At 50.8% G+C, this 19,247-nt stretch overlaps 2 protein-coding genes and 1 long non-coding RNA gene across 7 annotated transcripts in view; 1 reads left to right on the forward strand and 2 right to left on the reverse strand.

Moving 5' to 3' along the window:
* Positions 1 to 8,417, reverse strand: part of IPO9 (importin 9) — a 37,003-nt gene extending 28,586 nt beyond the window's left edge. The window contains exon 1 of the mRNA XM_061161146.1: positions 8,225 to 8,417. Coding sequence (XP_061017129.1) covers positions 8,225 to 8,387 — 163 coding nt within the window. The 5' untranslated portion in view covers positions 8,388 to 8,417. The remainder of the gene's footprint in view (positions 1 to 8,224) is intronic.
* A 142-nt stretch (positions 8,418 to 8,559) lies between these two features.
* On the forward strand, positions 8,560 to 11,246 carry LOC133069500 (uncharacterized). The gene is made up of 3 exons (XR_009695892.1): positions 8,560 to 8,852; positions 9,791 to 9,899; positions 11,154 to 11,246. It is a non-coding gene; the product is annotated as an uncharacterized LOC133069500 (long non-coding RNA).
* The window catches only part of NAV1 (neuron navigator 1), a 194,306-nt gene continuing 185,047 nt past the window's right edge, over positions 9,989 to 19,247 (reverse strand). For 4 of the 5 annotated variants that reach the window (XM_061161150.1, XM_061161151.1, XM_061161147.1 and 1 more), the window contains 3 exons: positions 18,985 to 19,103; positions 17,403 to 17,600; positions 15,146 to 15,999 (listed from right to left, as the gene is read on the reverse strand). In XM_061161150.1, the coding sequence (XP_061017133.1) occupies positions 15,904 to 15,999; positions 17,403 to 17,600; positions 18,985 to 19,103 (413 nt within the window). In that variant the 3' untranslated portion in view covers positions 15,146 to 15,903. Of the gene's footprint in view, positions 16,000 to 17,402; positions 17,601 to 18,984; positions 19,104 to 19,247 lie in introns of all 5 variants that reach the window. The other variant, XM_061161152.1, reaches the window with a different exon arrangement.

Raw genomic sequence — 19,247 nt, forward strand, 5'->3', positions numbered from 1 at the left:
TTCAACGCGATCCCCGTCAAAATTCCAATGACTGTCCTGTAGAAATAGAAAAACCCATCCTAAATTTCATATGGAATCTCAAGGGATCCCAAATAGCCAAAACAATCTTGAAAAAGAAGACCTGAACTGGAGGATTCACATGTCCCAACTTCAAAACTTAACTACAAATCTATGGCAATCAACACAGTGTGGTAGCGGCACAGAGACAGTCATACAGATCAACAGGACAGATCGCTTGGTGTGGAAAGTGCAGTCTGGTCAACAGTGAGCGCTAAGACAACTGGATACCCATGTGCGGAAGGATTAATCTGACCCTCACCTCATACCACACACAAAAATTAACTCAAAATGGGTCAAGAACAGGGGGCATGTGGGATCTTAGTTCCCCAACCAGGGATTGACCTCAGGCCCCCTGTATTGGGAGCGCAGAGTATTAACCAATGGACCACCAGAGAAGTCTCCTGGTCTGAGAATGTCTTAATTCTTCAGCTTTAAAGAGAAAGTCTTAATTCTTCAGCTTTAAAGATTAACTTAGTGGATACAGAATTCTAGGTAGGTAATATATTTTCTATGATCACATTAACTATTTCACTCCACTCCTCTCCTGCTTGTATGGCTTCTGAAGAGCAGTCCAATGTAACTGTTAATTCTTGTTCCCCCACAAATAAGGTACTGTTTTCCTCTGACTCCTTTTAAGATCGTCTCTCTCTCTTGGTTTTCTGCAGTTTGAATATGCTAGGCACAGCTGTACTTTAGTCTTGCTGGTCCTAACTTGTGTCGAACTAAAATTTTAAGGTAGTCAAATTTATCAATCTTTTGCTGCCTTTGGATTTTGAGCTGTGGTTAGAAAGCCTTTCTTCATGCCAAAGATAAAGAAAAATTCACCCATACTTCCTTCTACATTTTTTACGGTTTCTTTTTAAACATTTAGGTTCTGAATCCCTTTGCCACTTATTTTTTGTATGGGATGAGAATGGGTCTAACCCCAAGCGGCTCCCCGCGCAGCTGTCCCAGCACCTTTACTGAAGGTCTGTCCTTACTGCAACGTTTTGAGATGCCACCTTTATCAACACCAAACTTCCACAGTTACTCGTGTCTATTTCTAGACTTTCTGCTTTATTCCGCAGTTCTATTTGTCTGTTTGTGTGCCAGTGCCGTGCTGTTTGTTTCAATAATAGGGGCTTTAGGTAAGGTTTCAGTGTCTGCTAGAACTAACTCCTCTTCCGTTTGCTGCTTTTGGTGTTTTGGGAGCTACTCCTTCCAAGCTTACTTTTCGGTGACCTTCAGAATCAACCCGTCTCACTCGTCTAGAATGCAGCGCCGTCCTATCCAAGGACAGCTCACCGTCCCATTTGTCCATGCCTGCTTTTAAACCTTTTGGGAATGTTTAAAGTTGCCCCAATAGGTTTCTGCATAGTTCCTGCTCATTTCACTCCTAAGCATTTAATCTTTCTGTTGCTATCGTAAAGGACTTAAAAACAAAACCAAACAAAACCAGTACTATATCCTCTAGCCTTTTACTGTTTGTGTATATGAAGGCTACTGATTCTGTATTTTAACTTTTCTTGTATCTTTAATTTATGCTACCTTACTGGATTCTTACTCATTCTTATTACACCCTTATTTTAAGCTACAATTACTGATACAATCCTATGGCACTTAAGTTTCACTCAGGAAAGGAGAGTTTTGCAAGACTAAAAAGTCGCCACATTCTTTCTATAGCAGTTAGTAAGTTATTAAATCACAAACAGTTCAAATCTGCAGAACTACCTCCAAAGATTTTGAAGTCCATTCTAATTCTTAGGGTTAATCTGGCTAGTTCAGTCTCTGTTAAGTTTTATAAAACCCATTTTTAATAGAATAAACAATAGGTCCCTACAACCCAAAGATATGGGAGTCAACTTTCCCAACGGACTAACATAGATGAGTCAGACTGCTTGGATACTGACCAAAGGTCGAGCTGAGTGAGAGAAAAGCCTTCTGAAGTGCATGTGTGAAACCCACGGAAGGGGAAGGGGGAGAGGGGAAAGGACGCCTCTTAGGGCCCCCACACACCCTCTGACCTCAGATCCTCGGTATGACAACGGGTGCTAACATGACGGCTCCAAGTTGGCTAAGAAGCTCAGAATTCTCTCCCCTAAACCCTGTCAGCTGATCCTGGTGAGCCTATGTGAAGTCCTTCAGAAAGTCTATAACACACTCATAAATTACCTAGGACACACACTGTTTCCTTCTAAGGCATCATTTCGACAATTTTTGCATGGACCACTCTGATATGGATATTAATGTTCCTGCCAAAAGTACAAGGTCTGGATCATCACTACAGGGACAAACGGGATCAAGATACACAAAATCTTTAACCATAAGGTGTGAAAAAGAAAGATACTGAGGTATAATGTGGGACATTTTTGAGAAGGACTTGAAACTTGAGTGGAGACTATAAAGCTTAAGCCGATCTGAATAATTACCTCCCAGTGCAAGCACAGATAGTGGTGGAGTGCCCACACCGAGGCTCCCAGAAGCGTGAAGGAACCAGGCCTTCCCCACCAGCCCGCCCTGCGCCCATCAGAAGAGTCGTTACTGCAGGAAGACCAGGCAGACTCTCCACAGGGGTCCTTTCTCATCAACCCGAGAACCTCCACGTCCACTCTTTTTAAAGAAGAGCTTTGTGTGAACACTTGTTTTCCATCCAAGGCCACGAGGAGGTGGCAGTCTGGTGAGGGTCACAGTAACCGGGAGCTCTTCACTCAAACACAATCTTTAAATTCATCTTGTTCTGGAACCTATCAAAGATCACACCCCAATTTCCACCAATCACCTTGCTTCACACATCACTGAGACTGCAATAAAAGATGGTGAGAGGAAGAGACCATGAGAAGATTAAGATCCATGTGGAGGCCCAAAAACCTACGTGAGCTGGGGGATTTGTACTACAACCTGGTTCTACGGCGGATTTTGTCTGAAAGTTTATTTCTGCCACAGAGGAAAGAAGAGGCTTGAAAGTTCAAAAATATGACTCTCTGCTCAAAAGCTTTAATGGAAATCAAAATCTTCAAAGAGTATCACCTAAGGACAAATCTTTAAAACAGAATGGATAAACAGAATAGATTTTCTGCACTACAGGCTCCCAGAGTTTCAAAGACAGTGACATGAACAACTTTGGTTTGGAAACCCCCAAAATTCAAAGACAAAGAGCTCATATGCACTAGGTTAAAGGGGGCTATAAGAGGGAAGATAGCGATTTTATTTAACCTAATTTATTCTAGACTATACACCCATCATATATATAGGCTATCTGTCACAATAGAGGAGTTTCATACCATAAGATTTAATTTTATTTCCAGTTAATTTTAATTTACTTAAAAAATCGTAAGTGTGACAAGATAGGACAGCGGTGCTCTGCAGATGGTGACCTCTGTCCTCTATAAAAGGAACACACAGGATGAAATGCCAGGAAGAAACCCTCAAGCTCTCTGACTTTAAATCTTATCAATACCACTGCCTTATCCACTGGTGACTTCTGTGAAGTAGGAAAAAATCCTATTTACAGATATTCACTTAACAGAGATCATACAGTAGTTTTTGATGCAATATAACTAAGTAAATCCATAAAGAAATAAGTATTTTTATTTTGGTGTGTGTTGGGGGATTTTCAGTTTTGCTGAAATTAACATAATTTCTCCAGAAAGCATGAGAACACCTGAGTAACTCACTCTGGGATGATTAAGGCAGAGAAAATACAAGAGACACAGACAGGCATCGCTCGCTTACTTTGTCTTGCTTGAAAACGACAAATACAGATTAAAGTAAGATTCAATCTATGAAGTTAAGCCTAAGAGGGATATTCTCAAGCGGGCTATATGAAGTCAGCTTTCTCAAGCCATTTTCCTTAAGAACCTTCATTTCTCTGGTTCCCTCTCCCAACTAACCCTGTGAACCTGGGTTAGCATCAACTCCCAGTGGGGCAGGGTTAACCTTTGACCCGACCCCACATGGCGCCCTCGAACCTCCTCTGGAAGAAGCCTCTCAGCTCTCTCCAAACCACCCTCTGGCCTTTCAGCCTCTGCTGCCCTCCGTGGTTTTCCGTGTTCCCCTTTCTTTCACTTCACCCCACTAGGCAAAAACAGGATCCTTCCACAACTTGACTTAGAAGGGAAGCTCCAAGGACAGCATGGAGGAGAAAGGATAAGCTGAGAAATACAAGCACCTGGTCTCAAGGGCGGACTGGAGACTTGAGGCTGGACGGTCAGGAAAGCTCCTGCACCAAGAACTGGGGACCAGCCTGTCTGGGAAGGACGGAGTCTCTGGGGAAGCCCCCTTTCTCACAGGACTTTCACAAAACCACAGCTGAAAGGAAAAAGAAAACTCCACCACTGGCCTTTTTCCGAGCGCGGCTGCCTTCCGCTGGGCTCAGTGCCCGCCACGCGCCCAGGAGTGCGTCTGGGTCCTGGAGGGGCTCCCTTCGCAGCTGACAGTGCTTACGCTACACTGCAAGAGAGCCAGAAAAGCGCCCGTGAGAACCAGGAAGCAGACCTCGGCCCACAGGCTTGTCTCTCGAGGCACCAGAGACGGAGTAACACAGACATCTGGGCGGCATGAGATGCCAGGAAAAGCAAGAGAGAATCCCCCTCCCCAGCTCAACACAGCGGTGGTGGGAAGAAAGGAAAAAATGTATTTTCTGTGACCTATCTGCTGGGAGCAAGACATAAAAAACTAAGTCAAGGTCAAATGTCTTCATTTCTAACAAACAAACAATCACTAAAAAAAAAATGACCTAGGCTCTCACATCATATAAGCAAGTGTACTGTCTGCCCTGCAGTGCAGGGGACATGCGTCTGACCCCTGGTCAGAGAACTAAAAGCCACGTGCCACGGAGCAACTAAGCACGCATGCCACAGCAAAAGATCCCAAACGACAAAACGCAGAACTTGAGGGTGTGACTGAGACCTGACACAGCAAAGTAAGTCAGGACCAAAACAAAGTCTGTACTATGCTGGCCTGGGGAATCAAAGCTTATGAATGAAAGCAACACACTGCCCCACTCAGGTGATGCTTCTCTCAGAGGAGAGCAGACAGAGAAGAAAAGAAGGAAACAACTATGTTCTGAGATATAAAAATAGGTCAAGCATAAATACACCAAAATAAAGAGGTGACACTCTTAAAAGCCATGATCTTGTTGGAAGTTATACACACACAGTTCAAAAAGCTGAGTAGAGAACATTAGACTTTGATGTAAGAGACCCTCAACAGTTCAGAAACTTTCCTTCTTTTATTTTTTTTTTCAAACTTTCCTTCTTTTAAATGATCAGGTTTATAAGATGTGTGATATGATCCCACCTATTAAATAAAATGGAATTAGAAGAACACTTGAACAGATCAAAAAGACGAATTCTTACTTTATGGAGGCAGAACTAAATTCCTACAAACACTGTTGATAAAACACAAAATTGCAACCTTCCTAAGGAAACAAAGGGTACCAATCATCTGCTGGAATTTTACTGTGCAGCCCAGGACCCTCCAAATTCTGAAGTGATAAGCGTCTCAGTGCAGGCTGGCAGTGCTGTCTGAAGAAGGTGGCACCATGCCCTCTGTCCATCAGCCCTGTTTACAGGCCTGCACGAGTCAGGAAGGCTTGCTGGGTTCCCTCAGGTTCCCAGTGACTGGGGAAAACAGCAAGCCCAGGGACTCAAGAAAAATCACTCCAGCACACCAGGCTGATGGGAACAGCCCATCTTCATCCTTTCAAAGCTAACCCACTACACGAGTCAGGTGGACCTCTCACACACATACACTCCTTTGGCTTAAGAGAACAGACTCCCATACTGGAAAATATGGGAACTGGGGGGAGATGAGTTATTTCCTGGAAAATACCTGCTTGCTGGCTGAATGACCCAGATGTACCTTGGGCTCCAGCACCTCAATTTTCCACGGTAACTGCTTCTTAAAATCTTCTCTACACCAGACTCTGGCCAGAGCATGACAACCTCTCTCGTCTGTCTACTTAACAGGGACTTTACAACTGACCTGTGTCTTCCCCCCCAAATTAAATGAGATTCTTCCACTTAATCTCCAAGATTTGGGGTCATCACTTGGCAGCCAAGGAAGGTAACAGACCTGCTTGTCAAAGGGAACAGACGAGTTAATCTCAAGGATCACCTGGGACCAGTCTCCCACGCGAGGCAACAATAAATGGCTCATAAAGACAGTGTGGCTATTCGAGAGGTCTAGAAACAACCATGACTGGTTGTCATCCAACCTTGGGCCTCATGGAACCAAAAAAGGATCAAAAGACCATAAATAATAATAGCAACTCCCAGATTTCCCATTAATGCCCAAGTTTTAAGGAAGTGTATTTTCTAGGACCAGAAAGCAAGGTTTCTCCTGCTAGTATAAAATTAAAACAGGAAGCAACTCCAAAGGAGTGGAAAAGATTCATTCATTTGCAAGAACAGCTGCTCGCCTTGGCCTGCAGGGTGTTCTAACACTGGGAGCAAGGCCCTGCCCGCTTCACCAGGGCAGACAGCTGGCTAAGGCCTGGCTGGGAAGCCACGTGCTCTGTTTTCCTTAAAGAAGAACGCAACCACAGAAAGGAAACATGTGAAAATGAGAACATGAGACAGAAGGTACTCTGCACCCAATGTGCCAAACGCCACAAGGAGAGGAAAAGAGAGAAGCAAGGCACTGTATCTGAGGGAGGGATCACCACCCTCCATCTCAGAAACAGGTTACTGAAAGGGGTTGCTCTCTATAGTTTTCACTTAACAGGAATTAGAATATTTAAAAATCTAAATAACCTCCAAAGGGTCCAAAATACTGCATTCAACTCCACAGACTCGATAAAGCCCTGCACATTACATCCCGAACCTGCGTCTGTGCCTTCCTACTGGGTCCCCAGCAGCAGGCAGCTGCAGGAAGTCTCTTCATACCTCCAAGCATGTTCCCAGTAAGTTATGGGGGGTGTCAATCTATTCCCATCAGTGGCAGAGACTAAACGCAAAAATTCTGCCCTTCTGTTTAATTTTTCATTTTGAGATCCAAAAAGATAAAGTAAGAGAGCAGAACTGCAAGAAGATCTCAAGATGATGGCTGACTCTGCCTAGATGGGACAGTGGTGCTGGCCATGGCGGAAGGGCCCAGAGCCCAGCTGCTGCTGGACAGCTCTAACAGGAGCCAAGGCTCACCTTCCCTAGGGGCACCGGGCACCCTGGTACCACCCAGGGAAGGCACCATATCTTCAACATCACTCAAGTAGTAACCTGAATGTGACAAAGTTCCTCTGCTTCTTTCTCTTTCATACCCAAGGGAGGAGTAAAGGCATTTCACCTAGGAGGCAGACAACTCCCGCAGGTCAGTCTGCACAGGGCTCTCAAAGAGCTTTCTCCTGGTCAGTGGCTGCTCCTCTTACAGGGTCTGACATTTCACAAAATAATGACAGTTAAAACTGGACCTTCAAAATGGTCCTTAACCCTCAAAATTCCAGATCTCAACGTATTACCAGTAGTGATAACATAGTTTTTCAAAAGCTTTCTCATGCTGTGGGAGAATATAACATCAAATTTATGGGAGCTTTGTGTTACTTAACAAAAAAACAACCCCTCAGTCCATAGGAGGGCCAACTCCCATGGCCAATCTGAGAGGTGCTGGGGCCGTCCCGCTGAGCTCGGGGAGTCCGCAGGTTTGGAGTTTTGCCTACGAAGCCCCGACAGGCCAGCCGTGTTCCCGACAGAAAGCCCGAGCGGATTCCCCTCGTCGGGTTTCAGGATCCAATGCTCGTCGGAGCGTGGCTGCCCCGGGCCTGAAGAAAGGCCCGCTCGGCAAGAGCTGGCGGACAACATCAAACCAAAGGCTTGTCTCGTCCTCCATCACTCTCGAGCTCCCATTAGGAGGAGGGGGGACAAAGACGCAAAGACAAAGGACGGCCGGCCCCTCAGAGCAGTGCCGGCCGATGGGAAGACGGGCGGGGCGGGGAGGAGCCCGCACAGTGACCGACTCCCGGGGACGCGTGCGGAGGCCCCGCCAGGCCCCCGGCGGGCCGCCGCGCCCGGGAGCGCGCCCCCACACCCCAGCCCCCAGTCTCGAGCCCCGGGCTGCCCGGAGGCCTCCGCGTCGCCGCCCAGTCCGGCCCTCCAGGCCAGGCCTCCCCGAGCCCAGTCTCCGACCAGGGCTCGGGCAGCGGCCACCGCGGCCCAGACCCGCCGCCCTCGCGGTGGCCCGCCTCACTCACCCTCCGTCACCTCCAGCACCTTAATCTGCTCCTCAGCGGCCGCCCGCACCTCCTGCACCGGGGACAGAATCCCGGTGAGCGTGTCCACCAGCGCCTCCTTCAGCCCCTGGGCTACCGGCCCCGGCAGTCCCGCCGCCGCGCCAGCCGCTGCCGCCGCCGCCATCTTGCTCCGCGCCGCGCGCCCGCCCCGCGGCCCGACCCGCCGCCGCCGCCGGACGGCTCCCGCGCGCGGCCAATCCGCAAAGCCGCGCCTGCGCACTGGCCGGCGGGAGCGCGGGGGCGGGGCCGCGGCCCGAGCCTCCGGAGACAGCGCCGCCTGCCGCGGGAACGAGAACTGCATCGTCTCCACAGGAACCCGACCCGGGTGGCGGAAGAGGGGCGGCCAACGGCCAGTGCGCCGCGTCCGCTGGAGCGCAGCCCTGACTTCCACAGGCACGGATTCCTCAGGTGTAAGACACCACGTCAGAAGAGGGCAGGATGAGGATCTGTGGACAAGGCTTTAGGGAGAGGATCTGGATTAGCGCCTACTTCAAACCAACCTCTTTTGCCCCCAAACAAGCGAGTTTTCCTTTCAGTCCCAGGAATCCAAAGGTCGGGGGAAAGCGTCTGGAGTCCATTGGTTTTTCAGGTGGGTGAGTCCAGCCTCAAAGACTGGCCAGGAGAGACTGCCGTGGGAAAGGGCATTCCTTCCAGAGGAAGTGCTTATATGACTATTTGAGAGTAAGCCCTATTAGTTGAGAAACTATAAATTTTTCCCAAGGAAATTATGGCTGGACCTTAAAGAGGTGGAATAGTGAGTGGTTAATATGGCAATCCTGGGCCGACCGGGGGCAAGTCTCAAGGTGTAGACACTCCTGAAGCTTGGAGGACTGCTGAGAGGGGTTAGCAGTGCAGGGCAGGGGGCTGGATCCCTTGTTGGACCAGGAGGGTCAGAGCAAATGGGAACAGGCATTCGTTAGTAAGCGGTTCAGGTTAAGCCCCTTAAAAATGTTTCTAGGAGCCATGACTCATTCCCAAGCAGCAAAGGAAACCAGCCATCAGTTCCTAGCCTAGTTCTAAGACTGCGGAGGCTACGCTGGCCACAGGGAGAAGCCACCTCACCTGAGTATTCTTCCGAAAGAATGATTCCTTGATTACTTACATTGAGAAGAGCTCTAAACCCATTTGCCACCTCCTGTTAGAGGGCAGAACCCACTCCATCCTTCTTGCCTGGAGAATCCCATGGACAGAGGAGCCCAGTGGGCTACAGTCCATGGGGTCACAAAGAGGCAGACACGACTTAGCGACTAAACCACCACCATTAGAGGCAGAGGTGGCTTGTGTCACTGGCTCAATTTTGTAGGGGAAAGATATCCATTTGGAGGCTGCAATTCCCCAGTAAGAAAGAGGCTGTTCTTTCAGTGGCCAGGAAAGGCAGAATTCCATTAGAACAGCCTCTTTTCTCAGATGTCATGTCACTTTTACCCCAAGAAGAAAACTTAGGCAAGTCCAGGGTGGTATGTTTTCAAACATCGTGGCAGTGGATGGAGAATTCCAGAGCCTCAACATCTGCACTGGACATTTCAGGTTCTGGTGAAGGACGCTGGTCCAGTATGCAAGCAGGCCCCTGTGCCACCCCCAGCCAAGGGGACTGAGAGACTCCTGCTTAAGGACTGAGGAGCAGACATCTGGGCAGGTGGGTTTTAACTCTGGGTTTGGCAAATGACCTTCCCCATCAAGGCATGGACCAGAAGATAAATAAGACAAAAACCAGACAGAGGGAGCTAGAGAGAGCCAGCGGACAACACAGGAGATAACTTTATTGAAACGCAAATGGCATCAAACAGGTGACTTGCTGGGAGGAGACATGCCTGATGGACAGAGGACCCAGGTGAGGGGGCTTCTGGCAGTGAGGGAAGAAGGCCTCATCCACTGGCCCTGGGATGGATTTAACTGTCAACCGATTTATTATTTAAGACAAATCACCCAGCTCTCTCATGATTGTTACCGCAATTATGTATAAATACAACAGCTCCCTTTCTCTACATCAGATATGAAAGGGGGTAGGTTGAAAGAGGGGAAGGCCAATGATAAAAACCAAAATACGAAGATACACACATATCCTGGTTTGGGGGGTTTGTGCCCAATAAAAAAAAAAGTGTTGTAAAGATTCCTGCCCACCTTCCACCCGAGGATCGCCATGCATTTGAGAAACAAAGACTCCATCACACAAACAGTGCTGCCTAAAACAGGACAGGTGACGACAAGGAAAGGAACCCAGAAAGGGCTGGAATTCGTTTGAGAAAAAGGTGGTTCTGTTAAAGAAACAAAAAACAAGAACACTTAGGAAGCGGGAGACTCCTAAGCCACTCCTAAGCCACTCCACAGCAGTGGCCCGGAGACCGGCTGGGACGGGGAGCCCTTGCCTTCTCATCTGCGTTTTCAGTCTGGAGACATGGCAGGGATGTGGGGAGATCCGCAGGAGATAGAGAACCCGGCGGCCATGGGGTGACTTCAGTGCAGGCTTCACGCCTCCCTCAGGCTCTCGTCCTCCTCCAGGCACTTCGTTCCTGACCCCAAGAGGCCCAGTGCCAGATGGGTCTTCGTCCCCCACCCACAAGCGCTCTCACAGGGCAAATGGACAAACTCTAAACAAGGCCAGTTGTACACACCTCATCTACCCCACGGCCCCATCTGTTGAGTTTGGGAAAATACGAAGCTCTTTTCAGTTAAAATAAATTTTTTTTATCGGGGGAAGGATGGATGCCCCGAGGACCCTCTGCTCCACCTCTGAGAAGGCTTTCCTGCGGCCAGGCAGGACTGGGGGCAGGGCGGGCAGAAGGTTCTGGCAGGTGCCCTTTAGAACTGGGACAAGGGTGAGGGGTGCTGCCAGGACAAGTTTGGTGGAAATACAGATCAGACTTTTAAACTGCTCTCATCCCATCAACAGAAAAAGGCTGAGTTGAGAAGAATCACCCAGCAGGAGACACCTGGAGGAGCCCTCCCTCCTCGTCCCCCCGGGAAGCCCCCTGGAAATCTCAGAGCTGTGACGTTTTTCCCTGAAGGTTGTGTTCTCCAAGGAGATGCAAGCATTCCCCTAACTTCTGCCCAAAAGCACACATACTCTTTCTTTTTGTTAAATAAAAGTAAAGACAGAATCATGAGGATACACGAGAAGACCTTGAAACTAATGTTAAAGTCTGAATTTTAACCTAGAACCTTATTCGTGGTCCTAAAGCTCCAGTGTGGGGACCCTGGTCCTTGACTTTCCCTGACACTGTGAATTGAAATTGTAGTGTACAGCACAATTACCAAGAGGGTTCATTAAAACACAATTTGCCGGGCCCTCTCCCCGGTTTCTGATTCAGTAGGTCCGGGATGGGGTCTGAGAACTTCATTTCCACAAGTCCTCAGATGCTGCCGACACTGATGGTCTGTAAACAGATCTAAGAACCGCTGCTTTAAGAAATGAAAGAGGTGAATCAAAGGACCAATGCTGACTTCCTTCCATAACCACGCCTGTCACAGAAATCTCTCCAGACATAGCTATTAAGAGACCCAAAGGCCAAACTGGGAGGATCCAGTAGTACAGGCTTAATACCCCACTGGACTGGCCATCCTGCAGCTTCCAGGTTTCTCTTGGTGTGTGTCCTCACTTTCAGACTACGCCTTCTCCCACAGGGTCTGTGACGGGAGTATGTGCTCCTGGCTGGGCTGCCGAGCACACGTGGGCAGTGGGCAAGCCAAGGTGGTGGCCCCTGTGGCCCTGACAAGGTTGACTGAGGGTTCATGAATATAGAAAGCGATTTCAGTTATAAAGGGTGTTATTCTCAGGCTTTGGTCTTCTGAGAACAGTGTCCCTAAAACCATTTTCTTACTATGGCCTCTTTGGTGGGGCCATGGACCAGAACTCAGTAGTATAATAATTATCCAGTCATCCTAGGACGGTTCCAGTGTCCCAGCAGCGAACCCTCTGGAAAAGTACATTTCATCATCAGTGTACAGGCAGTGGGGTGGGGGTGGGGGTGTTTATAGAGTCTCCCTACTAGCTTCTGCTTAGCTAAGGCCCAGGAGTAGGGAAGGAAGAAGCATGAGAACGTGGTCAGTCCTAGAAAGAGGCCCGTGTGAAATGTGCAATGAGGACAAGACCAGCTTCCTTTCCCAGACACCCTGCAGTAGAGGGTCCCTCAAGTCTCGCCCTCATAGAAAGCCTTCGCCTCTGTGCAGGGCTCGTGTGTGAGGTGTTGCTGGGAGGGGGCTCTCTCCTCCCCCTGGAAATAAAGTGACTTCTGAGACTGATGGGGTGCCCATCTGAATACCTGGGGTCTTGTTGCAAGGAGTTTGAAGTGAATAGATGAGATTAGGCCCAAACCAGGAAAAGCGGAAGAAAGAAAAAAATTTTAAAAATGCCTATGTTGTCTTAGGTCCTCAAGGAGGATGGGCAGACTAGTTGGTCATTCAAAATCAAAGCTTAGCCTTCGGACTGCTAGGGACTCCGCGAGGGGACCCCCAAGACCTCAGCCAGCCTCCCGCTTCCCGACACGCAGACCACACAGCAGAAACGCCGAGACGAGATGCGCGCACAGAGATGAGCACCGCGGAGCTGCCTCGGAAGATGCGACGGCGGCAGCCAGCCGCTCCCGGAGACACACACACAGACAGCCCGTCCTCTGCCGGCCTCGACACCTCGCGCTTTATTTCTGGTGCCTAAGCAGGAGTGGAGGACAAACACACTGGACAAAATGTGGTGGTCTTCTTCATCCAGAAATGGGGGCCATGGTTGCACCTCTGCCCGGAAGTGGGGCTGGGCACTGAAGCATGTGGTCTGCTCGCCAGATGCGGTGAGGAGAGGAGCTGGGGGTGGGAGGGGGCAGCACCCAGTCCGATCCTGGAGGGGCTGGGTTTCCTCAAGGTGCCAGGGTGCGAGTTTAGCCCTGGGACCTGGCCGTCCCTTTCTGAGGGGTCCCAGCGTCTCAACCAGGAAGCAGGGGGACAGGTGGGAGAGGATGCTGTGGATCTGCACTGGCCACTCACTCCAGGGTGGGGCCGGGGGCGGGGGGAGTCGGCTTAAGAGGGGCCTGCGTGAGCGCCGAGGGGCCTAGCACCGTGAGGAGGCTCGGCCAGCCGCAGTCGCCACGTCGCCGCGATTCCTGGGGGATGACCGTCACCCACAGCCAGGGGCCCAGGTGGACAACTGGAAATGGGGTCCAGGCTCCAGAGGGACAGCGGTGGGTGGTGCCCCCTCGCCAAATGGGAGCTCACTTTCTGGACGCAAGCAGCTGAAGAGCCAAGCACAATGCTGCTGTTGGCTGAGAAGAGCTGTGGGCCAGGCGTCAGAGATGAGGCGCCAGAATCCCAGGCCTCCCGAGCCAACCTGCTGAGATCCAGGCAGAGTGCACGGTGGTCTCCACGCTGACCCGGGAGGCAGGCATCGCTCCGGGGGTTCTGAGGCAGTTGGAATGGAGGAAGGGGGTCACCCCTTTCCTTTTTCTCAAGTCGCCAGTAACACCCAGGACAGAAGGCACCGGCCGGGCAGCACCGAGAACAGAGATAGGGCTCAGCCCTGGGGGAGACAGCGCTGGGGCCTGAGCCCAGCCATGGGGCGACGGCCAAGGCGGGGCCGAGAGGCCAGCGCCCAGGGGAGGCCACCTGGCGGGGCGTCGTCTTGTCCTTCCCGGGACGCCCCGCTCCAGGGCCGCCTCCTTCTGCACGGCAGAGACCTTAAGGCAGTGATGTCAGCACCATCCTTGGACAGACAGCCTCTTCCCGCGGGAGAATTGCATATTTTCTGGCAGCTCTAGCAGCATCAACAGACATCCCCTCCAGCAGATAAGACCCGTCATCGCTGGGTGCCGCCAGGTGAATGCAGAAGCTTCTGGAAGGAGCAATCTGACCACCTTTTGGACCCAAGTGAACCTCTTCTGATAGGAAGATTCAGATGCAGCTGCTCCTTGGTTTGGTGGGACAGAGAAAGCCAGGTTAGTGGTTACTGTGCCTGTAGGTTCTGATAAGAGTGTGTGCTACTTGGGGCTCCAAAGAGCATCACAGATCCCTGGTCTGCAGAGCCGAAACCATAGCCTCGCCAGGCAACCCAGTGCACTGGGCAGTTAATCACGGGCTTCTTTATGGCTAGTTCCTGTGGTTTGGACGCCATTTCTCAGGTGATCCTGAGAGTCCAGAAGATAAGGAGATGTGTGTTTAGTGGAGATTAATGTTTCCTACTAGACTGTGAATGTAAGGGCTTTCTTTATACCTAGTGACTGGTACACAGTGAGTACCCCATAAATGCTTGTCCAACGAAGGAATTAGGACTTGCCGAACCTTCAGGGCAACTTCTGCAAAAGGTGGATCCCTTTGGAAGGCAGATCTTTGCCACCAAATCAGACTCCTTATATTCTGATTGGGAGTGTCTCAAGTGGGTGTCCACGCCTAAGTGAATCTTTGCTTGTTCAGAACCAACAGTAAAAGCCAGCGGGGATTTTGGATTCAGTCGGGCAAAGCAGTTGCCATCAGAACAGTGTGGTGAGGGGCTCCACAGGCCACAGACAAAGGGAGATTTCCAGTTTCCGGTTTCCCTCCAGTCCATGGGGAAGCTCAGCTGAGGTTTTCTGTCAGAATGGGCCCACGTTCTCCTCCAGAGACTGGCCGCCATGCTCCAGGCAGGACGTGTGGGACTTGAGGTCCCTCCTGTCCCACTGCTGAGCTGGCACTTCAGGTCCTACGAGAGCCCCAAAGGTGCCAGACGCGGCTGCGTGGCAGGCGTCTTGAGGGTGCCAGTCGCCTGGCATTGGACTCTCCACAGGGCAACTTGGAAGAGCCAGACCAGCCCCAGGAAAAGCAGCTTGAGCATTCACCGACTTGTGAGGATACGGGAAAACAAGCCGAGAAAGAAGAAGAGAATAAATAGGCAAATGGGAGGGAAAAATGGAAACAAAACAAAAATAAAAAAAAAGCCGGGTTTATTGACTCGTGTGTTAACTTAGGCGCTGTGAGCAGAGCTGGTGGCGTTTCTCTGAAGGCTGCAGTGGCATCCTCGTGGTCTGGCCGTGTCTCAGGTGGGTGGCTGTCTCGCTGGTATCCCCTGTGTGTCCAGAAGGGGGGCGGGCAGCACACCTCACAACTGGACTTCCTTCCTCCAGCTTCCTTTTTTCCTTTTTTTTTTTTAAACCTTTTACAGATTGATTTAACGTTTGTAAACCACATGCTTTTTTTTTTTTTTTTTTTCCTGGGCTGCAGCCAGATCTTGGGGGCAGGGAGAGCTGTTGGCAGTGGATGGAACTGGGCAGAGTCCGAGGGAGGGTCCAGGAGCCCCCTCCTCCCAGAAGACTTCCCCCGGTGAGGCTGTCTCTCTGAGCCGTTCGTGAGAATCAGTTAGGAACTACCGCAGGCTTGTTTGATGTCTTCTAAACCCCTCCCCAGAAGGCCCAGGAGTTTGTAATTGAGACAAGAAATCAAGGAAAAAGAGCCAGGATCATCTTCTCCTCAAAGTCACTGGAGGAGACTAGGAGATGGATCTGGGGACGCGAGTCCACCCGCCAGTCCCACAGGGAGTTCTCCAAGGTGCAGCACCAGGAACCTGCCCCTTCCTCCACGGCCCCTCCTGTCCTGGGGCTGGAGAGCCCGCGCTGGGAGGAAGCGGGAAAGAGGGGACAGCACAGCACTGTCCCCGCCCCGCTGTCCTGTGACTGGCCGCTGGGCCCTCAGAGCGTGGCCTGGAGGCTGGGGTCCAGGATGCTCTCTCTGTCTGGAGACTCAATGTAATTGGCAGCTTCCTGCAGTTTCAGCAGCATGGCCATCTAAAGAGGGGCAGAGAGACAGTTAAGGAGAGTGGGGACTTCACACGGAGAAGATGGGGTTTGCAAATGGTTGAGAGCCCAGAGAGTGCAGGACCGGTTCGGGAACAGGCTGCGATGGCTACTTCCACCCTGTGTGAACCCAGTCCTGGGGAGTGAGGGGTGGGCTGGGGGCAGCACACACTGTGACCTGCTGGCCACTCCCTGGAGGATGTGGGGTCCCCAAGGCTACCTAACAGCTCTTCTCCAAGAGGCTGCGGCCCAGGGGCTAAGGGCTGAACTCAGTGCCACTAGGACCTGCTTCTCCCCAGGCCCGTCCCATCACCCCGCCCCCGCCCCATCACTCCAGCCCCGCCCTATTGCCCCCGCCAGGCCTGGCCTGGATGCGTGTCTTCACCTCCTGCCCTGGTCCCCTCAGCTTCCTCAACAGGTCACAACTCTGACCCCCTCATTCAGCTAAGGAAGCATCGTTGTTCCAGCCTTCTGTTTACACAATTAACACTGTGCTGACTTAAAAGCCTTTTTATACAGAGAACACCTGTTTTCTACAAGGTCCAAATTTAAATAAAATGTATTAGGGTTAAAGTAGAAGGATCTCCTACTGGCAGTATAAAAGTGCAAGATCTTGGGTTTGTGCATGTGTCCATACCATCTGCTACCATCCATACCGTCCTGCAAGACGGCTTGATGACCAACACCCCCTCCAGCAGAAGGAAGGGCCGAGCCTCCCACACGTGTGACTCTGCTAATATGAACCTGTTACCTCCCTGTCATAGGCATCCCCTCCGTGATTAGAGAGGGGAAGGGTCCTCTTCCGTTTTTATCCTCTAGTCAAAGCCTGCTCATATCCTTGGTCCACGTTCTGTGTGGAAGTTTCAGGGTTGGGTCATATGTTTTGGGTGTCAATTCTCTTCGTTACAAGCACTGTATATATTTTTGTAGTTCGTCACTGGTCTCAGCCTGTTTTCTTTCTTTCTTTTAAAATATTTATTTATTTGGCTGCTCCGGGTCTTAGTGGCTGCACGCAAACTCTTAGCTTCAGCATGTGGGACCTAGTTCCCTGACCAGGGACTGAACCCGGCCCCCTGCCTTGGGAAGGTGGAAGGGAAGCCCCTCAGGCCACTTCCTAAGAGCTCCTGGAGTCACTGTACCGTGGCTGTCCCCAGGATGACCCCAGGGAGCAAGGACAGGAGCAGGACCAGCACCTGCAGGTCCCCGGCTGTTCCCACCCGGCCTCTGCCGGACACACACGTTGCTGGTGGGTGATGCCGCTTAGCTCAGTCCGGGGTTCTGATGTTCAGAGCTGCCGCCGCTGGCCTCATATTCACCCTGGCCTCTGGGCCCAGCAGGGTGTGGACTAGGCTTCAGTTCACCCTGACTTCCGCCTTACAGCGGCCTCTACTCACCAGTGGGTCTGAGTCCAGGGAGCTGGGGGTGCTGTCCTTGACTGTCCTGTCCTCAGGGGGCGAGGCAATGCTGTGAGGGCCCACAGTGGGGGGCGGCAGGTGGTACAGCTTTGACTGGTCTTGTTGGGCTGAGGGCCAGGGAAGAGTGTCCCGGACCCACTCCACAGGGTCCTCCCAAGCGGCTTTCTGCCCGTGAACCTGGAGAGAAGGAGCGGTGTGATCACTGGTGGAGCGCCCGCAGATGAGAAGCTCCTGACATGTGTGTGCATGTGCGCTCAGCCCGTCATGTCCAACTCTTCTCGACCCCCACGACTGCAGCCCGCCAGCTCCTCCCATGGGATTCTCTAGGCAAGGATACTGGACTGGGTTGCCATGCCCTCCTCCAGGGGATCTTCCCGACCCAGGGATCGAACCCTTGTCTCTTAGGTCTCCTGCACTGGCAGGCGGGTTCTTTACCACCGCACCACCTGGGAAGCGCCCTGAAGTGTTCGTACTTCCTCAAACGTAAAGCCATGAGGTTTGGATTCTGTAGGATTTTGAGTTTCCCAAAATGGGAAATAAAATAAGTTGGCATAGACTGGTGGAAGCCATCTTGTTTTTTAAGTTTTGGCCATAGCACACAGCATGTGGGGCCTTAGCCCCCCACCCAGAGACTGAACCTGCGCCCCCGGTGCTGAAAGGCGGAGGCTTAACCACGGGGCTAATGGGGAGTCCCAAGACCATCTTGGAGAATGATTTGGCAAACTGTATTAAAAGTTGACAAGAACCCCACAAATCATATGACCCTGCAATTTTACTTTCCAAGTAAGAAATTTCAGTTCGGTAATAATACCTTTTGAAAGAAATTTGGGCTTTGCTGAAAGGAGATATCTGTGTAAAAATGGTTTAAATTAGAAAACTGTTAATAATCAAAATTAAAATGATGACACACTGCACCTCTGGAAATCTCCCACATCATCAGATGGCGTGTGTCACGCCGACACATGACTCTTATGGATAAAACATGACCACTGGTCCAGTCACCACATCACCGGCCAGCGGGCCAGTGGTGAGCATGCCCTAATTTACAGGTGAGGAAACTGAGGAGGCTTTTAAAAGTGACAGCTGCCTTTTGTACAAAGTTCTTATTCTAACTTTTACAAATGTTTTCACACATTTCATTTGCCTTCAAAACAGAGCAAATTTATACTATCTCCTTTCTTACATATGAGGAGTTTAAAAAGGTTAAGTAACCTGACCAGAATAACATTTTTATTAATAATTAGTAATGAGCTAAAGCTATAATAGGATTTTACTTAATTCTTAACTCAGTTGTTTAATCTGCCCAAATCCCTAGGGAGTAGTTTGAGTTTGGAGGAGAGTCAGAGGCCTAGGACTGGACACACAGCCCCAGGTCACTGGTCGTTTAGCCGTTTGCTGGACGCTGGCCATAAGCAGGAAGGCAGCATGGTCTGTGTAGTGCCTCGCTGGGCCTGTTAGGAGGAGACCCTAAAAATCTCAGTGGCCGCGTGTCTGACGCTGTCTCCACTCTGTGACGTGGGCCAACCTGGCCTCGGTTGAGCAGAGTCCAGGGCGGGCTCACCTTGATGCCGTCCTTGGCCCCTTCCTGTAGATAAGGGATGATGGAATTGTTCCACAGATCAATGAACCAGGTCCGGAAATCCTCAATGCCGATGGGGCAGGACAGAAAGAAGCAGGGACCTGGCAAGAGAAGAGGGCCGTGAAGATGGCCGAGAACCTCACTCTCCCTGGCCGTCTGCCCCACTGACTCCCTAATACCAGGCAGGGGGCCTTGGAACCAAAGGGTGAGAGAAGCACAGGGCTGGGCTTAACTGAGATCGTGGT

This window comes from Dama dama, chromosome 14, assembly GCF_033118175.1.
Source record: "Dama dama isolate Ldn47 chromosome 14, ASM3311817v1, whole genome shotgun sequence".
Taxonomy (NCBI): domain Eukaryota; kingdom Metazoa; phylum Chordata; class Mammalia; order Artiodactyla; family Cervidae; genus Dama; species Dama dama.